The sequence below is a fragment of the Aspergillus saccharolyticus genome, assembly GCF_003184585.1.
Source record: "Aspergillus saccharolyticus JOP 1030-1 unplaced genomic scaffold BP01scaffold_2, whole genome shotgun sequence".
NCBI lineage: Eukaryota > Fungi > Ascomycota > Eurotiomycetes > Eurotiales > Aspergillaceae > Aspergillus > Aspergillus saccharolyticus.
Window position 1 is genome coordinate 1 of NW_020290612.1, and position 18,439 is coordinate 18,439.

At 52.5% G+C, this 18,439-nt stretch overlaps 8 protein-coding genes and 1 non-coding gene across 9 annotated transcripts; 3 read left to right on the forward strand and 6 right to left on the reverse strand.

The window, feature by feature from the left end:
• On the reverse strand, positions 1-1,578 carry eng2 (putative GPI anchored endo-1,3(4)-beta-glucanase; the record flags this gene model as incomplete). Its single annotated transcript, XM_025573986.1, has 1 exon — positions 1-1,578. A coding segment is annotated over one exon (1,578 nt), but the record flags the coding sequence as incomplete, so codon positions are not given.
• A 121-nt stretch (positions 1,579-1,699) lies between these two features.
• On the reverse strand, positions 1,700-2,126 carry BP01DRAFT_71166 (uncharacterized protein). Its single transcript, XM_025580043.1, has one exon. It carries the CDS (start codon positions 2,043-2,045, stop codon positions 1,821-1,823), a length of 225 nt encoding a protein of 74 aa, XP_025435106.1. The 5' UTR covers positions 2,046-2,126; the 3' UTR covers positions 1,700-1,820.
• Positions 2,127-4,372: 2,246 nt separating this feature from the next.
• On the reverse strand, positions 4,373-6,563 carry BP01DRAFT_362099 (bZIP transcription factor; the record flags this gene model as incomplete). Its single annotated transcript, XM_025576208.1, has 4 exons — positions 4,373-4,464; positions 4,520-5,489; positions 5,548-5,985; positions 6,561-6,563. The coding sequence occupies 4 exons, from the start codon at positions 6,561-6,563 to the stop codon at positions 4,373-4,375; spliced, it is 1,503 nt and encodes a 500-aa protein (XP_025435107.1).
• An 83-nt stretch (positions 6,564-6,646) lies between these two features.
• BP01DRAFT_352645 (O-phospho-L-serine:2-oxoglutarate transaminase) lies at positions 6,647-8,828 on the reverse strand. Its single transcript, XM_025573987.1, has 10 exons — positions 8,580-8,828; positions 8,386-8,504; positions 8,149-8,323; positions 7,927-8,095; positions 7,747-7,869; positions 7,672-7,697; positions 7,435-7,620; positions 7,194-7,386; positions 7,052-7,142; positions 6,647-6,996 (listed from the first exon to the last, which is right to left on the reverse strand). Exons 1-10 carry the CDS (start codon positions 8,684-8,686, stop codon positions 6,911-6,913), a joined length of 1,275 nt encoding a protein of 424 aa, XP_025435108.1. The 5' UTR covers positions 8,687-8,828; the 3' UTR covers positions 6,647-6,910.
• Positions 8,829-9,186: 358 nt separating this feature from the next.
• BP01DRAFT_t32 lies at positions 9,187-9,276 on the reverse strand. Its single transcript has one exon. It is a non-coding gene; the product is annotated as a tRNA-Asp (tRNA).
• Positions 9,277-9,502: 226 nt separating this feature from the next.
• BP01DRAFT_352646 (uncharacterized protein) lies at positions 9,503-11,040 on the forward strand. The gene is made up of 4 exons (XM_025573988.1): positions 9,503-9,644; positions 9,695-9,936; positions 10,023-10,378; positions 10,473-11,040. Exons 1-4 carry the CDS (start codon positions 9,540-9,542, stop codon positions 10,715-10,717), a joined length of 948 nt encoding a protein of 315 aa, XP_025435109.1. The 5' UTR covers positions 9,503-9,539; the 3' UTR covers positions 10,718-11,040.
• Positions 11,041-13,373: 2,333 nt separating this feature from the next.
• On the forward strand, positions 13,374-13,844 carry BP01DRAFT_287759 (uncharacterized protein; the record flags this gene model as incomplete). Its single annotated transcript, XM_025571510.1, has 1 exon — positions 13,374-13,844. The coding sequence occupies one exon, from the start codon at positions 13,374-13,376 to the stop codon at positions 13,842-13,844; it is 471 nt and encodes a 156-aa protein (XP_025435110.1).
• An 865-nt stretch (positions 13,845-14,709) lies between these two features.
• On the reverse strand, positions 14,710-15,377 carry BP01DRAFT_378700 (GFA family protein; the record flags this gene model as incomplete). The annotated part of the gene is made up of 4 exons (XM_025577081.1): positions 14,710-14,741; positions 14,798-14,918; positions 14,991-15,152; positions 15,270-15,377. The coding sequence occupies 4 exons, from the start codon at positions 15,375-15,377 to the stop codon at positions 14,710-14,712; spliced, it is 423 nt and encodes a 140-aa protein (XP_025435111.1).
• Positions 15,378-15,979: 602 nt separating this feature from the next.
• Positions 15,980-17,792, forward strand: BP01DRAFT_412901 (translation initiation factor eIF-2B subunit family protein; the record flags this gene model as incomplete). The annotated part of the gene is made up of 2 exons (XM_025578976.1): positions 15,980-16,237; positions 16,292-17,792. The coding sequence occupies exons 1-2, from the start codon at positions 16,083-16,085 to the stop codon at positions 17,790-17,792; spliced, it is 1,656 nt and encodes a 551-aa protein (XP_025435112.1). The 5' UTR covers positions 15,980-16,082.
• Positions 17,793-18,439: the final 647 nt, after the last annotated feature.

Below are 18,439 nucleotides of genomic sequence, written 5' to 3' on the forward strand. Positions count from 1 at the left end.
AGAGCCAGTCGAACCGGTAGAGCCAGTCGAACCGGTAGAGCCAGTCGAACCGGTAGAGCCAGTCGAACCGGTAGAGTCAGTCGAGCCGGTAGATCCAGTCGAGCCAGTCGAGCCAGTAGATCCAGTAGAGTCAGAGCCACCGTTGGCCTGGGCGCTAGCACCGCTGACAGTAGTCGAAGAAGCAGCAGGAGAAGAACCGGCGGCGCTAGCACTGGACTCGGAAGAAGCGCTTCCGCCAAGAAGACTGCCAGCACCAGTCTGATCAGCAGAGCAAACAGTGTTGGTGGCAGTGATGGTCACGTAGCGAGTGGACTTGGACACAGAGTCCGAGGTTTCACCAGCAACAGAGACGACGCCGACGGTAGCGACCGTGGAAGTGGTTTCAGACTCCGAGGCGGACTCGGCGGCGGCGGCAGGAACGACGGTAGTGGCAGCGGCGTTGGTAGCGGCGGCGTTAGTGGCGGCAGCAGTCGAGGTAGTAGCGCCAGCCGCAGAGGCAACAGACGTGGCCTCGCTAGCGGCAGAAACAGTCTGGGCGGCAGCAGTGGCACTGCTGACGTGACCAACAGAAGAAGTGGAGACAGAAGCAGAAGCAGAGGCAGAGGCAGTCGATCCACCGGTCTGGAAGATCTTAATGTAGTTGATCTCCCAGAAAGATTCCTCAAAGGCAGAAGGGTTCTCAGCAACGTAGGCCACGCAGCTCTTGGTAGCACTAGTCTTGTCGCTGATAGGGCAGCCAGACGAGAGGAATACGCCACCGGCCCAGTCACCACAGAAGGTGGTATCGAAGATGAACTTCTGGGATTTGAAGTGTTCGGCGAAGTTGCAAGATCCTTGGAGGTGGCCCATGGGGCTGCCAAAAGCAGAAATATCAGGGGTGCCATCAGTGATCGATGACGGGATCGCGTTACGAGCAAAGTACCAGAACTTGATGTAGTCCTCCTGCCACTCCATAGCATAAACACCACCACCCTGCTCGTTGAAAGGGGTTCCCGAAGAACCCTCGGAGCCCTTGACAACACAGCCCGTGGTACCAGCATCCTCACCGCACTGGGTGGCGGTCAGAGTACCGGTCATGTCACTCTGGGCGGAGACTTCGCATGTACCGCTGGTGTGGAGGACAATCTCGCCGGCAGTGTTCATGTTGACGGCCTCGATGATATCGATTTCACCGTCGGCTGGCCAATTGGCACCGGTCGACCAGAAAGCAGGCCAAGTACCGCAGATGCTACCGGGCATGTGGGCGAGATCGATGATGAAAAGTCCATGGTCGTAGTACTTCTTACTCTCGATACGAACCGACTCACGACCGGGGCCGGCGGTGCTTAGCTTGGTGGTGTGGTCAACACCCATGTAGAAGGAACCATTGTTGTTAACCTTGACCAGTCCCGAGCTTTCCGCATAGCTCTGGTTAGCATAGGTGACAAAACCATTCGTGGGGTCTGCGCCGGTGTAAAAGTCGAAGTATTCGAGGAAACCCTCGCCTTGCCAGGTCTGGACGAGACTGTAGCTGCTGGCCAGGGCAGGCGAGATTAGAGCGAGTGAGCTAACGCTGAGTAGCGTGAGAGAAGAGGGCATCGTCACTAGAGTATGGTCAAGCAAGCGAGGACGATGCAATACAATAACAAGAGAACGATAGAGTTGAAATGTCGATTGAGGATGAATCGCTCAAGAGGCTGTCCCGCAACGATTGGCGTCGGTAAGGGTGGTAAGGAATGAGAGACAGACACAGCCTTCAAGGCCGGTGACGTGAATTGAGAACGATAGACTCAGGCGCAGAGATCGATCTGCAGCGGAAGGGAAGAAAGAATGTATGAGTATTATGAACAACTAGAAAGGGAGAGAAAGGAACTGTAGAGAATGTACATGGGATAAACAGAACAGGAAATATGCGAAACCCGGCTCACGGCTGGGGGCAGGTCAGTCAATAATATAATCATACTGTAGGATACGAAATTGAACCATAACACACACCAACCCGGGCAAGCCCCGACAGACACCCTGTCTAGACAGGACTCCAATGTTGAGTGGCTACGGACCAGCATAATTGTCGCCGTCCATAGCGAAACAGCTAGTCAGTGTCGGGCTGGCCCATTCACCGAGCGTCAACGGAACACGGCCATTGGAGCGAGGGAGGGGGTGGTTCGTGCCTCGATAGTGGGATTTTTTCAGGCACGGGACGAATCAGCAGGCGGAGATCCATAAGTTTAGATTTCCTTCATTCTTGGGCTTGGCATGTCAAGTGGATCGGATAACAAAGAAAGAGGTGTGGTGGAACCTGAAACGCGACGAGACTGCCCAAGGAGAAAGATGAAACAGGAGACTGTCTGGGGTGTACCGGTAGTCCATTTGCTAAGCCGGTCTCGCATGCAGGATAAACAAGTCATCATGCAAAGTCTACCAGGGTTATGGATCCGGTGATTGCATCTGCGACCGATCGAAATCAAGCAGTGATGGATGGCATAGAGGGAGGCAGGTGGTTGTAGAAGTTGTGCTGGGGCAACCATCAGCCCGTCACATTCTCGACCGGCCCAGCAGCGGGCAGCATTGCCGATCCGGGGCACCAGCCCGTGGTAGAAGAGGACATCGTGCGAGGCGGAGATAAGTCTGACTTGAAAGGAGAAGTAGAGTCAATGGTAGGTACTCCGTAGACTACCTATGCTTTCATCCCGCGTCGGGTGTTGGAGTCTAGACACGGAGGGGTGGAGCCAGACGGACGACGCCGTTGTTTCTTTGAGACCAAGTGGAGGAGACGACAAGAATAGTATCAAAGAAAACTTCCAGCCATGTGAAGAGCTGAGATTCCTTTGACAATTACCTGCACTGAATCACTGAATCTTTGATTGCTAGTGAATGGTGATGACGATAGGTAAAAAGGAAGATGACGAAGATGAAGATGATGGGGGAAGAAGAGAAGGAATGCCGGGACGCGCATCCGCGGCATGAATCGAGCAGTGGCTGATGCCTTCAGGCCTTGTGGCTGGTGAGTCCTGCCAGTGGCTAATCATCCCCTGCATTTCCCTCAGGCTCATCTATCTCATGAAATTACCCTTCACCATCGTTCGGGTCACTTGGCTAGTCAGTTCTTTCCCTTCAGACCAGGATCACTGTTCCTGAACTAAATTTCCATTCATGAAGCAAGAAAACTCTACAATCTTGGTAGAAAGCTTTCCCGCTTTGAGCTACATGATGGTAAAAGCTCAGTGAGCTACCCTTGAATCCTGTCCATGGGCCGAGAAAAGCCAAGCTACAGAACTGGAGACGGCCTAATCATGCTGGTCCTATGGGTCCCTCGGCCCAGTAGCTTAGTCTAATATCTACACAGGACTTACGAATCTCTCTCTCTCGGCGGGACCAATCTCTGCCGCGAAAATACAGATTGCTGGCCGCTCCGCCCAGCAATGACGACGCCTGTCACATTTCAAATGGCATCTGGGAGAGTCCTGACAAAGTTCAAAACCTGACATGCAGAACCTAAGACTTCCGAGCTCGCTACTAAACTACTGGATAGGTCCCTGATCCGCGCTGGTCTCACATTCTCGTATCCCTTCGCTAATGGTCACATTTGAATTTGGTGGCTAAGACAGGGGAATAGCCATGACTTGGCTGCTTGCTCAGGTACAATCTCGCCAAAAACAAGACAAAAAATCCTTGGCTCGTGCTGTGGCAGAATGATCGTTCTCAGAACTGGGCTCGTTTGAAAAGTACTTGGGGTGGGACTGAACCCGATGTTCAGGCCTAACAAATTGCATGACTCGCCCAGCGCTGGATTTATCGACTCGATTAGGTCCGGACCAAGCTTGGGTATGTCGGAATTGTGACTTCCCGCATAGACCCTTGCCAAGATAGTAGGATCAGTGACATGACGGGTACCGTCCTAGAGGTGCCACAAGCATCATTCTATGGCCTTTCACCCCAACCAGGGTCAGTTAATAAGCGAAGAGCGGCGACACTTTATTGACATGCCAGTCAATCCTTCGGCTCTTCCTTTCCCCTGGAGAGATCAATCGGCAAAGTCAACGGACACAAGTGGCTATGCGGTCTTGGGCACATCAAGTGTACTTGTAATCAGGTTCCCTGGCTGCCAGTATTGAGTTTGGAGTGACCGTAGCCTCCCCGACGTCCCATTAGAACATGAACCAATGCAAGGCTGTCTTATGAAAGGTGACGATGAGGCTCGCAGGCAGATGGATCCTTGACCACGGCCCGGAAAAAGGCGGTCACAGAGAATGGCTGGCAATTTGCCGCGTCAAGTCAAATGCAGACTGGGATACGTTGTTGGTGATGGCCATCGTCGGCTCCTTGGACTGATTTGTACCCCCGTGTGACCACTCAAACCTAGATACCCCAATGATAATACAACGCGAATACTTCAGCCCCCGGCGCAGTCTCTGAGGGCATTTTCCACGTCGCGTCGGCGGAAACCAGGAGTCCATCCCAGACAAATTCCACACCCTGTCAAAGCTATTGTAAATTAGCAACCAAACTCAACACAATAGCCAACCCCTAAAGAACATACTCTTGATCAGCCGCTTTGCGTTCACTGCCGGCGCAAGACTGGATTCTTTCCCAACCTCGGTCGGAGAATGTGCAAATAGGCGAACACCTTTCTCACGTAGATACCCCTCCAAGTCACCCATGTCAAACCAATCGCCCGCGAGCGCTTTCTGCAAATTCGGAGGAAATTGTAGCAAGGGCTCTGGCAGGACCACCCAGCGGACACCAGGCCGATGGAGGTAGCTGGCCAGTCCCGCCTTTGCGGCCGACCATGGGTAATGGGTACCTGCTCCGCCCAGACTGAAGAAAGGAATCTCCTTCCAGTCTTCGTAGCGTTTCTTTCCGTCCTTGGTGTTGAGCGCAGCGTAGAACAGTGCAGTGAGGCGTTTCCGGTCCACAATCGTTAGGGGCAAGCAGAAGTGTTTCATTATGCGCTCCATGCCAATGTTATCATCACAAAGGGCAAGACAGCCGTGGTATATGCACGACATATGCAATCGACTCATGAATACCGAGAGCTCCATTTCCTGGATCTCTGGCAGCACTAGCACCCGGGGAGGAGGCATGAGAGTGGGTCTGAACGGCGTCACCTGCTTCTCAGGTAGGGAGGCATGTAGACCGGGAGCATACGGTTTGCTAAGATCAAAGGGATTGGTGAACGGGAACTGGTCCCCCGGGACATATGCTGGCTCAGAAGAAGTCTTCGACGGCACAAGGGCAGTTAAGTCTCCCGCATCCGTGTTGGCATCCGTGTTGGCATCTTTGGCCAGGTCAAGACACGTCTGCACCGTATAGTGTAGATGCTCGGCCAAACCTGGATTCGACTCTAGCACGCCGGACTGAACCAGATGGTCACTGAAAGAAAGGACTGCCGAGCTCATCTGCTCAACTACGGATTCCAGCTGGGTGATGCGGGTCTTGAGAGAAGACATATTTGCCTCCTTTCGCGAACGATATGCGCGCTGCGCAAGGCGGATCTGCCGCCGTCGCCGCTGAGCTAGACGTAAGCAGCTGCGCCCTATTCAAGGTGATGATGGTCGAGATACATACCTCTTCAGGGTCCTCCGCCAAGGATTCGTCCAGAACCTTGCGAGGCCGACCTCGTTTGGCGGTCGTGGTTCCCGATGCAGACTTTTCAGCCTCAGCGCGAGGACGCTTAGGACGCTCTGCTACGACTTGTTCTGCATTCGTCTGCAGACTATCCATGGTGCTTGAAGTACTGTCAATTTCAGTATTATAGTCGGACGTAATACCGCCAAATAACATTGGCTGGGCGGAGTCCTCGGGTAACGACTCCGCAGCCTCAGGCACAGGGTACGAACAAGCGGAGAGCAGCGAGGTGATCTGGGGAGAAGCCATAGAGTCTGATGAAGGGTGCGAAGACCCGAAGAACTGATCATGAATAGTCTCCCAAGGCACTAGAGTAGCGTCGGTCTCGGCTGCACCTTCCAGTGCTGATGCGTAGCTCATATGCGCCATAGCATGATACTAGATGACCGGCAAATCCTCAAAATATTTGAAAGAATGCAACTGAACAGTTATAGAGCCGATCGGTTAAGCTTGTATGCTATCCACCATTTGCCACATGTGGAAGATCCATCAGCATCGTCAGCAGGAAGGATGCCACCCAACGGACTGATTAGCGGCGCGGTCGAGTTGTCACCCGTTGAGTAATATGACCTCGACGCCCCGGAGCTCGTGCTAATGCATGCATAAATCTTGGCTGTGCAGCAGGCGATATCGTCTTGTTGAGAGATGGAGGTGGGGGATTCGTGGGATTTGGCCTCGGCCCCAAATGTTCACTAATCAGTTTTATCATTTTGGCCTCAGGCGATGATAAGCTCGTATTTTACCTTGCTTTGTCACTGACGCGGATGCGCGAGGCCGAGAAGGCGGTGGGAGGTAACAGTTCTGCCACTGTCTGTCGACCTGCAAACGGCCTGCTGGCGGTCACGCCATTCTGCTAGCCAAGGCGGTAAGCTCCCACCCAGAGGATTCTGCCACCGCCAAGATCGAACAGTTTCGCTGGCCGAGTTTCGCCCGTTGTTAAGCCGTCAACATACCATGCTGGACAGCTACTACGAAACAAAGGATATAAGGCCATCAGATGGCACTCAGCGCTACAACATCCCTTGTGACAGGGAACCTGATTTTTTATGGGAGAACAAGCTGCTTATCATGAGCACTTCGCAGCAGCGACAAACATCACTCAGTGCGGATGCAGACTGAAGAATTATTAAACTTGGCTGAGAGAACTGTGGGGTTTAGGTAGTTGCCCGTTGAACAGCCATGGAACAAGGTAAGTGAGGATGCTCAGTCCTTATATCCAGCCTTTTAGCCATAGAACGCCTAGCCTATTCGAACCTCAACCTGCCTTTTATGTGCAGATATCACTTTTAGTATTCTTCAATGCCTACGCGGTAGCATACTCTTGCAAGTAAGCAGCAAGCTTCTCAACGCCGGACTCGGAAATTGCGTTGTAGTTTGAGGCACGGATACCTACGGAGTCCGTCAGACGCAGTCACAAGACATGTCAATTGAATATGAGACTCACCTCCGACGCTTCTGTGGCCCTTAAGACCGGTAACGCCACGCTCAACGGCGCCCTTCAAGAAGGCCTTCTCGGCCTCGTCGACATTGCCGCCCTACTAATATTAGTCATGTTCTATGCAGCTTCGTTTCTGAACTGAGCCTACCTTAATCACACGGAAGCAGACGTTCATCCGTGAGCGGACAGCCTTGTCCGGTACGACCCGGTATGCTTCGGGATACGCATCGAGAGTCTTGTAGAGAAGGTTTGCCTTCTTCTCAGCAACGGCCTGCTGACCATCAACCTTGTTGGGGTACTCGGCGAGCAGCTTCTTCAGGACTTGACCGGCAATGTACACACTATACGGTATTAGCAACGCACATCTAAGCGGCTGAGTGTTGACCTACTCGAAGATGGGAAGGGTGTTGTAGAGACTGTTGTTCTTGGCGATAACGGAATAGTCGAGGATGGTGGGCGCAATAGGCAGACCGAGCTTGCGCAGAAGAGCGGGAGCGGCGGGAGGAGACACGGGAGGCAGGAGGTCCTTCTTGATGATAACTCCGGTAACACCGGGGGTACCAAGGTTCTTCTGACTTCTGATAGTTAGTGCCATGATTGAGAGACATAGCTCGATTTTAGCTTACGCTCCGAAGAAGATCACAGAGTAGTTCTAGCAAATAGTTAGCGCGTGCTGGAGCAAGACTTTAGGGCGTCGTTACCTCGACAGGGATCCGTCTGGACAGGATGTTTGACGAGAAATCACCGATGACAAGCGGGTCGTTGTCCGTTCCCTTAGGCTCCAGCACCTTCGGAAAGCTGGGAAATTCGACACCATCGACCGTCTGCGGAACGTGCAGGTCAGTAGGTGTTCATCCGTAGCCGGTGCACCAGATATTCACCTCGTTGTCGCACATGTAGACCATAGCAGCTTTGGGGCTCAAGGACCAGGTCGACTCGTCCGCAATCTTCCCGAACTTGCCATCGTTGAGGGTCCTCGAGTCGCTAACGATGTTGACGTACTCGGGACCAATGAGGCGGGCAGCCTCCTGGCTAGCCTTCAGTGACCATCTGCAAAGCCAGTAAGTGAAAGTACTCTTACACGGGACCTGCTTGGCACTCACGATCCAGTGACCAGGTAGTCGAATCGCAGTTCCGATTCGACCTTCTTGAGCAGCTCCTGCAACGCATTCTCCTCGCTGATACCAGCATGCTCCTTCAGAATCTTCTGTCTCTGCTTCTCCACCCAGATGGAGATGATGTTGTAGACGGTTGCGCCAAATTGCCCAGAGCCACCACCTGCAATGCGTCGGTCAGACTACTGAGATAGAGCCGTAATGACGAAGGACTTCCGGGCGTACCTTGCATGAACAGGATCTCGTAGGAGGAGGGAATATCGAGGAAATTGGCGAGGTCGGCCTTGGCGGTGTTGAGGATATTCGCAGCAAGCTCGCTGCGATGGCTGTGCTCTGCCACACCCCTGCAGATTGTTTCGTCAGAAAAAAAAAAAGCTGCATGGATTGGCGATAAGATCGCCGGGATCGGAGCCCCTCACAAGCCAGTGTCTTGGTAGTTCAACAGAGCCTCGGCCGCGGTGGTCAGGACGTCGGTCGGAAGGGCGGCAGGGCCGGCACCCATATAAGTGATATCTTCTCTTCTCATGATGGCTGCAATTGTGTGAATTGAGGATGTTGGAGAAGATAGGGTTGAGAGATCGTGCGGAGGATAAGATGAAAATTAATGACGTGCCCCTCACCCGTGACTCACCAAGGCAGGTACTGGTCAGTCCCGCGTCCGATGTTACATAATGACAGTGAAAACCCCACCACAGATGAAGTACTTTTGAGTCTTGTGTTTGGTCCAATGGCTTTATTGAATTAAGGGATTCAATTGAATACTTTTGCTCTTCTAGTCCAGAGGAGTGGGGCTGTCAATGGCGTGATCGTGATCACTAGGGGGATTTACATGCTCGGTCTCCGGAGTAGAAGCTGTAGCGGTATCAGAGCCAGATCAAAGCTCAATTCCACATTAGAGTATCTGATCATCGTGACTAGGACGTTGCATTGTCATTCATCAATTACAAAAGTGGCGAGGATGATATCAGCTAACTTATCATGATGTTTACTGGTAACAAGCTGACGCTCGAGGGAGCAAAAAGACATCTCCCCGACTGGGAGTCGAACCCAGGTCTCCCGCGCTTGTTCCTATTTAGGATTGACAAGCGGAAATCATGACCGTTAGACCATCGAGGAATTGATATTAACCCTGCGTTATTTTTGAATATATATTCCAAAACTCAACTACAGATCAAATCGAACCGAAAAAGTCGCGACTACAAGATGAGCTTCGCGCATGAAACCAGCAAATTTACAGAAGTATCCATGGCCACGGCAAAGTGGGGACTCGGACCCCAGTGGGGCACCGGGAACAACCGGCCATCCATGATCCTCCACTACACGCAAATCAATCTCAAATCAACCCAACCCGACTCACCCAACGCGACCACCTAAGTAAAATGGCAGTTATAGCAGTAGCAGGTGGCACCGGCGGGGTCGGCAAGACGATAGTCGAAACCCTGGTCCAAGAAACCACACACAAGATCATTATCTTGACTCGCAGCGTGAGTGACCACCAACGATATATCAAAACCCAAACTCAACATCAAACCAGCCCCCCAGACAACCTCCATCACCCCACGAGAACCGCATTCAGCACCTGCAAATCAACTACGACAACATTCCCGAACTCGAAACTCTCCTGACGTCCAATAACATCACAACCATCATCTCCGCCATCGGCATCACCACGGAAGAAACCTGCCAAGCACAGCTGAACCTGATCGATGCAGCGGAGCAATCTCCCACCGTGACTCGCTTCATTCCAAGCGAGTACTCGTTTATTCAAACAGAAGAGTATCCTCCCCTCACCCCCTCCTTCCCCTGCCTCCCTTCCCGTGCTCTGTCTTTCCAAAGTGTCTCCCACATTAACCAAAATCAAGGCTCCTACCAATCGACCCCTCTATCAAATATTGGCTCGCAGCAGCCACCAAATTACAGCACTGCACCTCCTTGAAATCCACCCGGGTGATTCCGGGCTTCTTCATGGATTACTGGGGCATGCCGCACGCGCGCACGCACCTGCAGCCGGGGGTGTTTGGGATTGACGTTGAGCACTGCCGGGCGGCGATCCCCGGGGACGGGAACGATCGGCTGTGTATGACGTACAGCTACGACATGGCACGGTATCTGGTACAGTTGTTGGATGATGTGGAGGAGGAGTGGCCGGAGTTCAGTGTTGTGGTTGGGGATGCGGTTACGTATAATGAGTTGCTGGGGATGGTGGAGGAGGTTCGAGGTTTGTTGGCCTTTTTTTCTTCGTTGTTTACGTCGTCGGGAGGGGAGGGGATAAGAGTGATATTCTGAATCTAATATGAGCCCTCCCCTTACAGGTCGGAAGTTTTCCGTTGTTTATGACAGCGCCGAGAAGATCAACCAGGGCCAGGTCACTGTTCCCGCCGTTCCGCCAGGCTACACCGAGGAGGAAGCCCACGAGGTAACTCAATTGGTCAGTCGATTGACGATCGCCAAGGTGTTTGACCTCCCGATCGAGGGGCGGTTGAACGCGAGGTTTCCGGATATCAAACCGCTCAGGATGAAGGAATTTCTTGAAAGGGCCTGGCGTGGGAGGGATTGATGTACGTGAGTCATAGTACTACCCCTGTCGCAGTATAGATCTTATATTGTTGCAAAGGCAGCATGAAGGCTTACAAAGATATCTTGTATATGCTGCTGTTCAAGTCGGTTTACCTACTGCTATAATGTATCTTAGTTCAACAACACAATCTGAAACGTCTAGGACAGCATTTTATTCAACCAGACCATTTCGTATGGGCTTAAAGGGGCTGAGGTCATTTGCATGGTGATAGCCGGGGGAGTTAGATGGTGGGGATAGCGGAGCAGGAGCAAATCCACTGCGTTCTATACACATTTTGGCGATCGAAATCTATGTGCGATAAAAGTCCATGACATCGGTCAAAATGCTAGAGGGGCCAAAGAAGGTATGCTGGCTGATTTTAGGACCGGAGATTCAGATGGTGGCTTCGCCATCGTTCTGAACTCGACTCGAGCAAGATAATGGTGTAGTTTGAATGGTGGCTGGTCGGCCACTCCTTTTCCTGGGACACACTTGGAATTGAGTGGCTTCCAACAGCCGCATATGTATAGTCGACAGGCACATCTGATGAATCGTCGTCACCACAAATGTTCACATTCTAGGCACTGTTCATCGTACAGCCACAAGAGCCGAAAACGCAGCGCATAATAACCAATATCGATGAAAAGATTGAGATAACAGGAATCTGCGCGATCTAATGTTCAGTTTCCTGATCTCTGGCATGATGAGATTTCTATACGGTTCCATTTCAACACTAAGTCACAGGGTAGAAGAGAATGGCAGCTTGGTCTTCAAGGCAGCACACCCTTAGATGCAATGATGCTGCTCAATTCGCGGATAGGCTCGGGCCGCCTGTGGGTTTTGCGATCAGCTATGTCCCTATTACCTGAGTAGCAGCACACCTACCCCAGTGCAAGGCTGTCATTGTACTGTCTGGGGCTGACAACAGATAGTTGATGGTTTCCATCAGGGTGAAGGAGTCTGACGTCTCAGCAGACTTGCGGCCGAGCCGCCTTCTTGCACGGCGCTTTAGGCTGTGCCCCTTGTTCTGCTCTTGCTCGGGTGCCTCACAAGCAGGGCTGACTTCTTCGATTGCTTCGGTCGCGTGCATGGTGTGATGGTAGGACTCGGATCTTTCCAGTGGGGGACCAATCGTTGATACAGCTTAGACAAACGTGCGCACAATGAGAGAGGGGTCGGGGTCAGGGGACAGATCTTGCCATTCAGAACAGTGTCAATCTGCCACCCCCCTTTCAAAGCCTTTCTGAATTCCAAGTCGTGACGCGGGCAGAGACTCGCAGTCGATGCGGGTGCACGGCGCCTTAAGTATGTTCCTTTGGGCTGCTCCGGGGACGAGCAGCACAAGGTCAAAACTCGGCAGGGCTCCGAATCCACCAACTGTCAGAAACGCCTTTACCGAAACGGTGCGCTGATAGTAGCTTCGCGATGCAGAAGAGCTGACAAGTCATCCACATTGAACACTATTCGATGGGAGAAAACTCAATCAGGCATGCAAAAAATAGGAGAGAAGGAGGGGGAGATGCATGCACAGGAGACGTATGTGCAAGAGGCTGCTGCCATGCGTGTTTGCTATTGGCTTTTAAACTTTGAACAAAAGGCTCCCTTGCTTCCAACGCCCACGGAACTCATGTCGGAGAATAGGACTCCTGCCTGCATTTTTTTTCTGCTGGGTCTCGTGTATGATGTTTTTGAGATTGCCAGGATCTGAGATGACGTGGAAGTATGGCGAAGCGAGTAGTAGGACAGGACTATGGGAAAAGATCTCCCGGTCGCACTTGGAGAACAGCGATGCTCGGGCCTTGCCGAGACTCTGCTGATGGTCGTGTGCGACTGGGATGAGTCAACTGTGTCTCTAGGTGTAGGAATCAGATGATAGTGGTCGATCGCTTGGCCATATGAGCTATCATACAGGTACCGGCCGATCGCTGTCAGACGTGGCCCACTGGATGATTACTGAGTGGTTGCTTTTGAGCCTTTTCACAGAGTGGCACATGGGGTGGTCTGGTGGGGTAAATCAGTGTACACTGACTGTACTGTCCAGTATGTAAGTTTACCTGTTGATGCCCGAACAACATCGTGTTGAAGTGATGGAGTGAGTTGGAATTTTCGTGCTCTGCTGGGTAGTTCTCCCCAACACACAACCAGAGTCACCGAGCCATCCTGTTATGAATCCAAGTGGTGCCATGCGTTCTCAGAAACAAGGCAGAGGAGGATTAGTTTTGAACCTCTTGTACCTGCGCGAAAGTCAGGAAACAGTAAGCGGTTCCGCTGGTGTCACCTCGGCGAATTCCACACGGCTTAACCTCCTCCTTTAATGTGCTTTCATTTGCTCATTCCCCGCCTTGTCAGTCCTGACGTCAGGTAGATCCCAAGGCTCTTAATCCAATCATTTTGTCAAGATCCCATGGATGTCAGTGCGTTACATTTGAATGAAAGAGCCTGTGAGTTGGAGTGACTTGGAGACTTGATCAGGGCGGAGCGGAAGGAATGTCCACTTCCCCTTGATTCTCGATGTCTATAAGAGGTTCCCCTCTCCCAAGGTGAGGGTCTGACACTTGTCTGACAGTTGTCACTTTCTCTCTCGTGGTCTCAGCTTCAAGGCCCAATTCAAACTAAATCCAGAGATTCCGGTACATCGCTGGATTCGAAGGACAAGATGACCGACACTGCCATCACGCGTCTACAGAACACGCTCAAGTGCGATCTCGCCCGTAAAAATCGCATTCAACGAGCTTGCCTTCTCAAGCGCCTCTCTCAATGGCTGTGGTCAATATGGGTGATTAATAGCCCCGAGACCCCTGCAGCTCTGATCGAATCCACCGATCGCTCGAAATTCACCAGCGCGACGTGCGCGACACGTAAAGCCCCCTTCTATGCATATCCTGTGCCGGATCGTCCACCTGCCGACACTCCCTCGCATGACTCCCAATCTGGTCAGTCGTGCAAGGCCTGCAAGGCCTGGGGCGTACCGTGCGACCAAGTCCGGCCCCGCTGCTCGCATTGTCTCGATCAGCAGATTCTTTGTTTTTATGTTGGCCCGACCCGGAAAGCCACGAGAAAGTCTATCCGATCGACGAAACACAATGAAGTCATAGATCCAACCCCACGATTGCAGCAGGAAGCGTAATCGAAGACCCATGACTGCATGAGACAAACACCATGTTCTTCCAATTTTGTGCGCCGCATGCGTCAATAAACACGGGACCGTGGGGGTGCTTCAACTCACGCGTTGGCCATGTGCCATTCCGCTTGACCCGATCGATCTTGGTTACTCCTGCGATGGGGTAAATCGTACATGGCGCTTTCACAGATTTGTTGCAGACAAGAGAATGTCTCAAACGGCAGAAGGAGCTTCTCGGGCAAACTACCACTGCAGCATCATCTCCAGGCCTCACTCTCCTTGGGCGGCTTTCACCATCACGGGCCACGTTCGACACGCTTCCGGGCCAGGAAGAGTCCTATGTCTCTCGCGAGATGTGCTGGATATTAGATGCGCCACGTTTCGTCTCTGTCCAACAGCGGTGACAAATCTTTGACAATCCGACAGTGAGGTTGCACCGCAGACTCACGACGAGCTTTCATTCGGCCATGTGGTGAAGGGTCCCTGGAGATCAGCATTGCCTTCATGCCATTGCTATCACGCCTGACACATCCGTTGTCATCATGGAGGGCGACTACTGCTTTGCTTTCCAACCGGGAACTTACGGATGCTGCGTTGAGGCAGACCTACGGCAGGCCCGTGAGCCTGTCACCAAGCGGCGGATCCAGGTCAGGATTGAGGCTACCCTCGCCTATGGACTCTTTTCTTAGATGGACACCAACAATCATCTCGCTGCTCTGGTTGTTTGAGCAAGTTCCTTATCCCCGACGAGTTTTTCGTTGTAAGACGGATTATGTATAGCATAGGTAATGAATTCGCATGGATACAAAAGGCTATAATTACACCAGCCCATAATTGCGCTGAACCTAAATCCGGGACCCGTATGCCACCTTTACTCCTTGATTTGCTTCTTGTGAAACACATCTACCAAGCTTAGTCTCAATCCGAAGATGGCCCGAGAAGAAGGGAGTGGAACTTACTAGGAATTTCCGGCATCCAGCTCGACCGGCTCTCACAGAAGAACTCCCCCTTGGGCGGCAAAACCTCGGGATCATCCAAGGTGCCCACGCAGATATAACGGAAATCATTTTTCACGGCATCCTAGAGCCACCATCATCATCGCAGTGAGCATGTGTAATCAAAACTCCAATTTAGGGACGAAGAACACCGTACGCCGTATTCCAATATGAAGCTTCCACAGTCTCCGCAAAATTCCCGGTGGATGGTCGACCCCGAACCATTGTCGCCGACAAACTCCTTCGGTTTGCCGGATTTGAGGGTGATGGAGTCCTTGGGGACCTTGGCCGTTAGACCGTAGTTGGTGCCGAATGCTTTCTGTACAGGCAACGCCCCACCACCATTAGTGTTAGCCCATGTAGCTCACAGAATCAAAGCTGCTATAAGGACCTTGAAGACAAGGTTGAGATTTATAAAGGATAGAGAAATCCGTACCCTGCAACTGCTGCAATGGCAGAGCGATGTGCGGGCGTCATCGGGGGAGGCGAGGGAGAGATCATAGGTTATGTTGCGGCAGTAACAGGATCCCGGATATGTTGGCATGATTCTGGCGGCTGAGGTGTGAAAGTGAGAGAATTGAATGAATGGGGTATGTGATGATTGCTGTTGAAAATGTCTTATGGGTCTTGTGATGGTGAAAGTAGCAGATGAAGAGGAGTTGGAGTGGTTGTTGATGATGGTGTTATTGAAGTTGTAGGTGTAGGAGTATAGATCACCACCAGCTCGTGCTGCTTGCCGAATGTTGACGTCATGTGCTGCTATCTTTCTTCCCCCTCCTTCTCCTCCTCCTCCACCTCGTCCACCTCGTCTTCTCGTCACTCCCCGCAACAGCCCCGTCAACCGAATGCCTGGTGACTTGTACATATCTACCTAGTATCGAATGGCGTGGTCTTAGCTCCCTGTCGTATTCGGGAAGCTGCGTTTTGTCCTTTTATTATGCGCGACCCGCTCGTTTGTCTCGCCCCTCCCGTGGCGTGATGTGACTATGACACCAAAGCGCCCGCAATCATCCGACTATGTGCGTGGGGATTTATACCTGTGCCTTTGCCTCTTGGCTGGTCGGGTCTCTGCTCTGCTCCACTTGATTCGGTCAATCTCAGAGAGTTAAACCTGAACGAGTGCTGGTCAACGGGGGGATTCCCGACCCGCATTCTATTCTCTACAGAGTCAGAATCCAGACTTGAGAGCCCACACACGAGGTTCCTTACTACGTTTGGCTGTACATTTGTCCAATTCACTCTGCGCAAAATGGCATCATCACCGCCACCATCGCATCAAGACCACGACCATCAATCTCAACCGCTCGAAAAGCGCGCCATCGTCTCGTCCTTCATCTTCAATTTTCAACATGGGAAACCTCTTATCGCGCTGTTCAAGCGGAGCGACAAAGTAAGAACTTATCGGTTTGTCTCCACATGTACTGTGATGGCAGCAATGACCTGATTGATCGTCGACAGCGAGCACCTCGCCCCAATATCTGGCAGCATAACCTCAGAGGACCGCGACTCGCTCACAACTGCTTGGCGCGAGATCGCCGAGGAGACGGGTCTCGATCAGTCGAGCCTTACTCACTGGCGCACGGGGAAACCCTTCACATTTAGTGATCCTTCTGCCGGACGCGAATGGACCGTACATCCATTCGCCTTCCTCCTAAAAGAGAAGCAATCAGTAGACTCACCAGCTGAGGAGCAGCCGCCCTTCAAGATCGATTGGGAGCACACTAGCTGGGAATGGCATTCCCCGTCTTCCATCCTCAACGAAGAGCTTTCCCCCATCGTACCCCGACTCAAAGACAGTTTCCGCCGAGTATGGTTCGAAGGCGAGCTGCGCAGTGAACGCGCCGGCAAGACTCTCGCGACGGGGCTAGAGCGTCTTCGCAACGACCACGAAAGCGGCTCCCAGGAGCTTACGACCATCGCACTGATGCTATTCCGCGACTTCATCGTCCAAACCGATGATGGAGTAGACGACCCCCTATGGTGGGCGAACGTGCGGATGGCAGCGTGGCACATCATCAAGAACGGGAGGGAGAGCATGGGCGCCGCGACCATGAACGCACTCGTGTCTGTCCTCGCCGAGATCGACGATATTCTCCACGGCAACAAGAAGAACAACCACAGCTCCCCAGAGCATACCTGGGAGCGCGTCCTGTGCGTGCTGGACCATCACTTGGCCAGTCGCAAAAGTCGCGCGACACAAGTCAAGGACGCCTTCACCCACTACATCCGCTACCACTTCCTCCACCACGGCGAGCCGCGAGACAAACTCACAATTCTCACCGTCTCAGCAAGCTCGACCATCCGCGACAGCATCCTCGATGCCTACGCCTCCCTCGACATCCACCTTTTGGAGCTCCGCGTGCTCGAGTCGCGACCGCTCTTTGAGGGAGCCAGCATTGCATCGTCAATAGTCTGCAATTTTAAATCACGGTTCAAAGACACGCCCAATAAGAACCTCCGCGTCAAAGTGTACACGGATGCGTCAGCCGCCATCGCTGCGGCCGGAGTCGATATCCTGCTGCTTGGAGCGGACCGCATCTCCGCCACGCGAGGCGTGAGCAACAAGACCGGCTCCCTCCCCGCCGCCCTGTGCACCAAGCACGTCAGCCCCGACGCGCAGATCGTCGTCCTCAGCGACCTGGAGAAGATCAACGGGTCGCCCAGCGTCATCGACGACGACCAGCACGAGGCCAACTCCCCGCTGGAAATCATGACCACCTGGCGCAGCGACGGTGTCAAGGGTGTCGGCGTACTGGAGGAAGGCATGAAGCACCCCCTGCACGAGGAGGGAGATCAAACCTCCGCAACGGTCGACGTGCAGAATATCTACTTCGAGTGGGTGCCCCTGTACATGGTGGATGCGTTCGTCAGCGAAGAGGGCGTCATGGACGAGAATCGCGTCCGTGAGAAGTCGGAGCAGCTGGGTAATACGGCGGACAAGTTCTTCCTCGATTTGTGATCAGGATTCGGCAGTAGATTCTGCCATTGGTAGTGTGTGGCCTTCGCTTCTTGTTTCGGTTGTAGGTCGGCATATAACAGTACATGCTGTATAACAGTTTGTGCCATCCGGGATTGCCGGTTCTTCCCACTAAACGCTAATTTAAGATTACATAGTGAATTTAGATTGCCATCTCTTCAATTCAAGCATGCATCCTTTCAAGCCATGATCCTTGCAAGCTTTCTATTCCGAATGAGATAGACCCCTCCCCCATAATTGCTGTTAGTGTTGCCGCAACACTGGCCGCCGTCTCCTGATTGCACGAACGTATGTATAGAGACCATCACTACTAACTGATGTCTAATCAAGACGGCCCAACTTCCAAGCGACAACAGGTCATACCCTCCTCACCCATTACCGGACAGCATCTCAAATCTCGCTCTTAAATCCCAGCCCCTGGAGTCCTGGAATACTGCTCAGTTGAATTGACTCATACATACGTCGTGCATGAGAAAGACGCCTCCTTATCCCCTTCCCTGCCCCCCTCATTACTCATTACTCTGTCTGGACCCCATCTAGCACAAGCCGCAAGGCATACGAGTACCATACTGGCAATAGCGTGTAACACCTTATTTTAGCTCTGATTTCCAATTGACCTCCGATTGGCA

What these genes read in the sequence shown, in the direction of transcription:
- BP01DRAFT_71166 (XM_025580043.1), bottom strand. Translation starts at nt 2,045, where the DNA reads ATGCTGGTCCGTAGCCACTCAACATTGGAGTCCTGTCTAGACAGGGTG.
- BP01DRAFT_352645 (XM_025573987.1), bottom strand. Translation starts at nt 8,686, where the DNA reads ATGAGAAGAGAAGATATCACTTATATGGGTGCCGGCCCTGCCGCCCTT. An exon ending in AACTACCAAGACACTGGCTT is followed by an intron (nt 8,505 to 8,579) that starts GTGAGGGGCTCC and finishes AACAATCTGCAG; the next exon opens with GGGTGTGGCAGAGCACAGCC. An exon ending in GGGCCACAGAAGCGTCGGAG is followed by an intron (nt 6,997 to 7,051) that starts GTGAGTCTCATA and finishes CGGACTCCGTAG; the next exon opens with GTATCCGTGCCTCAAACTAC.
- BP01DRAFT_352646 (XM_025573988.1), top strand. Translation starts at nt 9,540, where the DNA reads ATGGCAGTTATAGCAGTAGCAGGTGGCACCGGCGGGGTCGGCAAGACG. An exon ending in TCGTTTATTCAAACAGAAGA is followed by an intron (nt 9,937 to 10,022) that starts GTATCCTCCCCT and finishes ACCAAAATCAAG; the next exon opens with GCTCCTACCAATCGACCCCT. An exon ending in GATGGTGGAGGAGGTTCGAG is followed by an intron (nt 10,379 to 10,472) that starts GTTTGTTGGCCT and finishes CTCCCCTTACAG; the next exon opens with GTCGGAAGTTTTCCGTTGTT.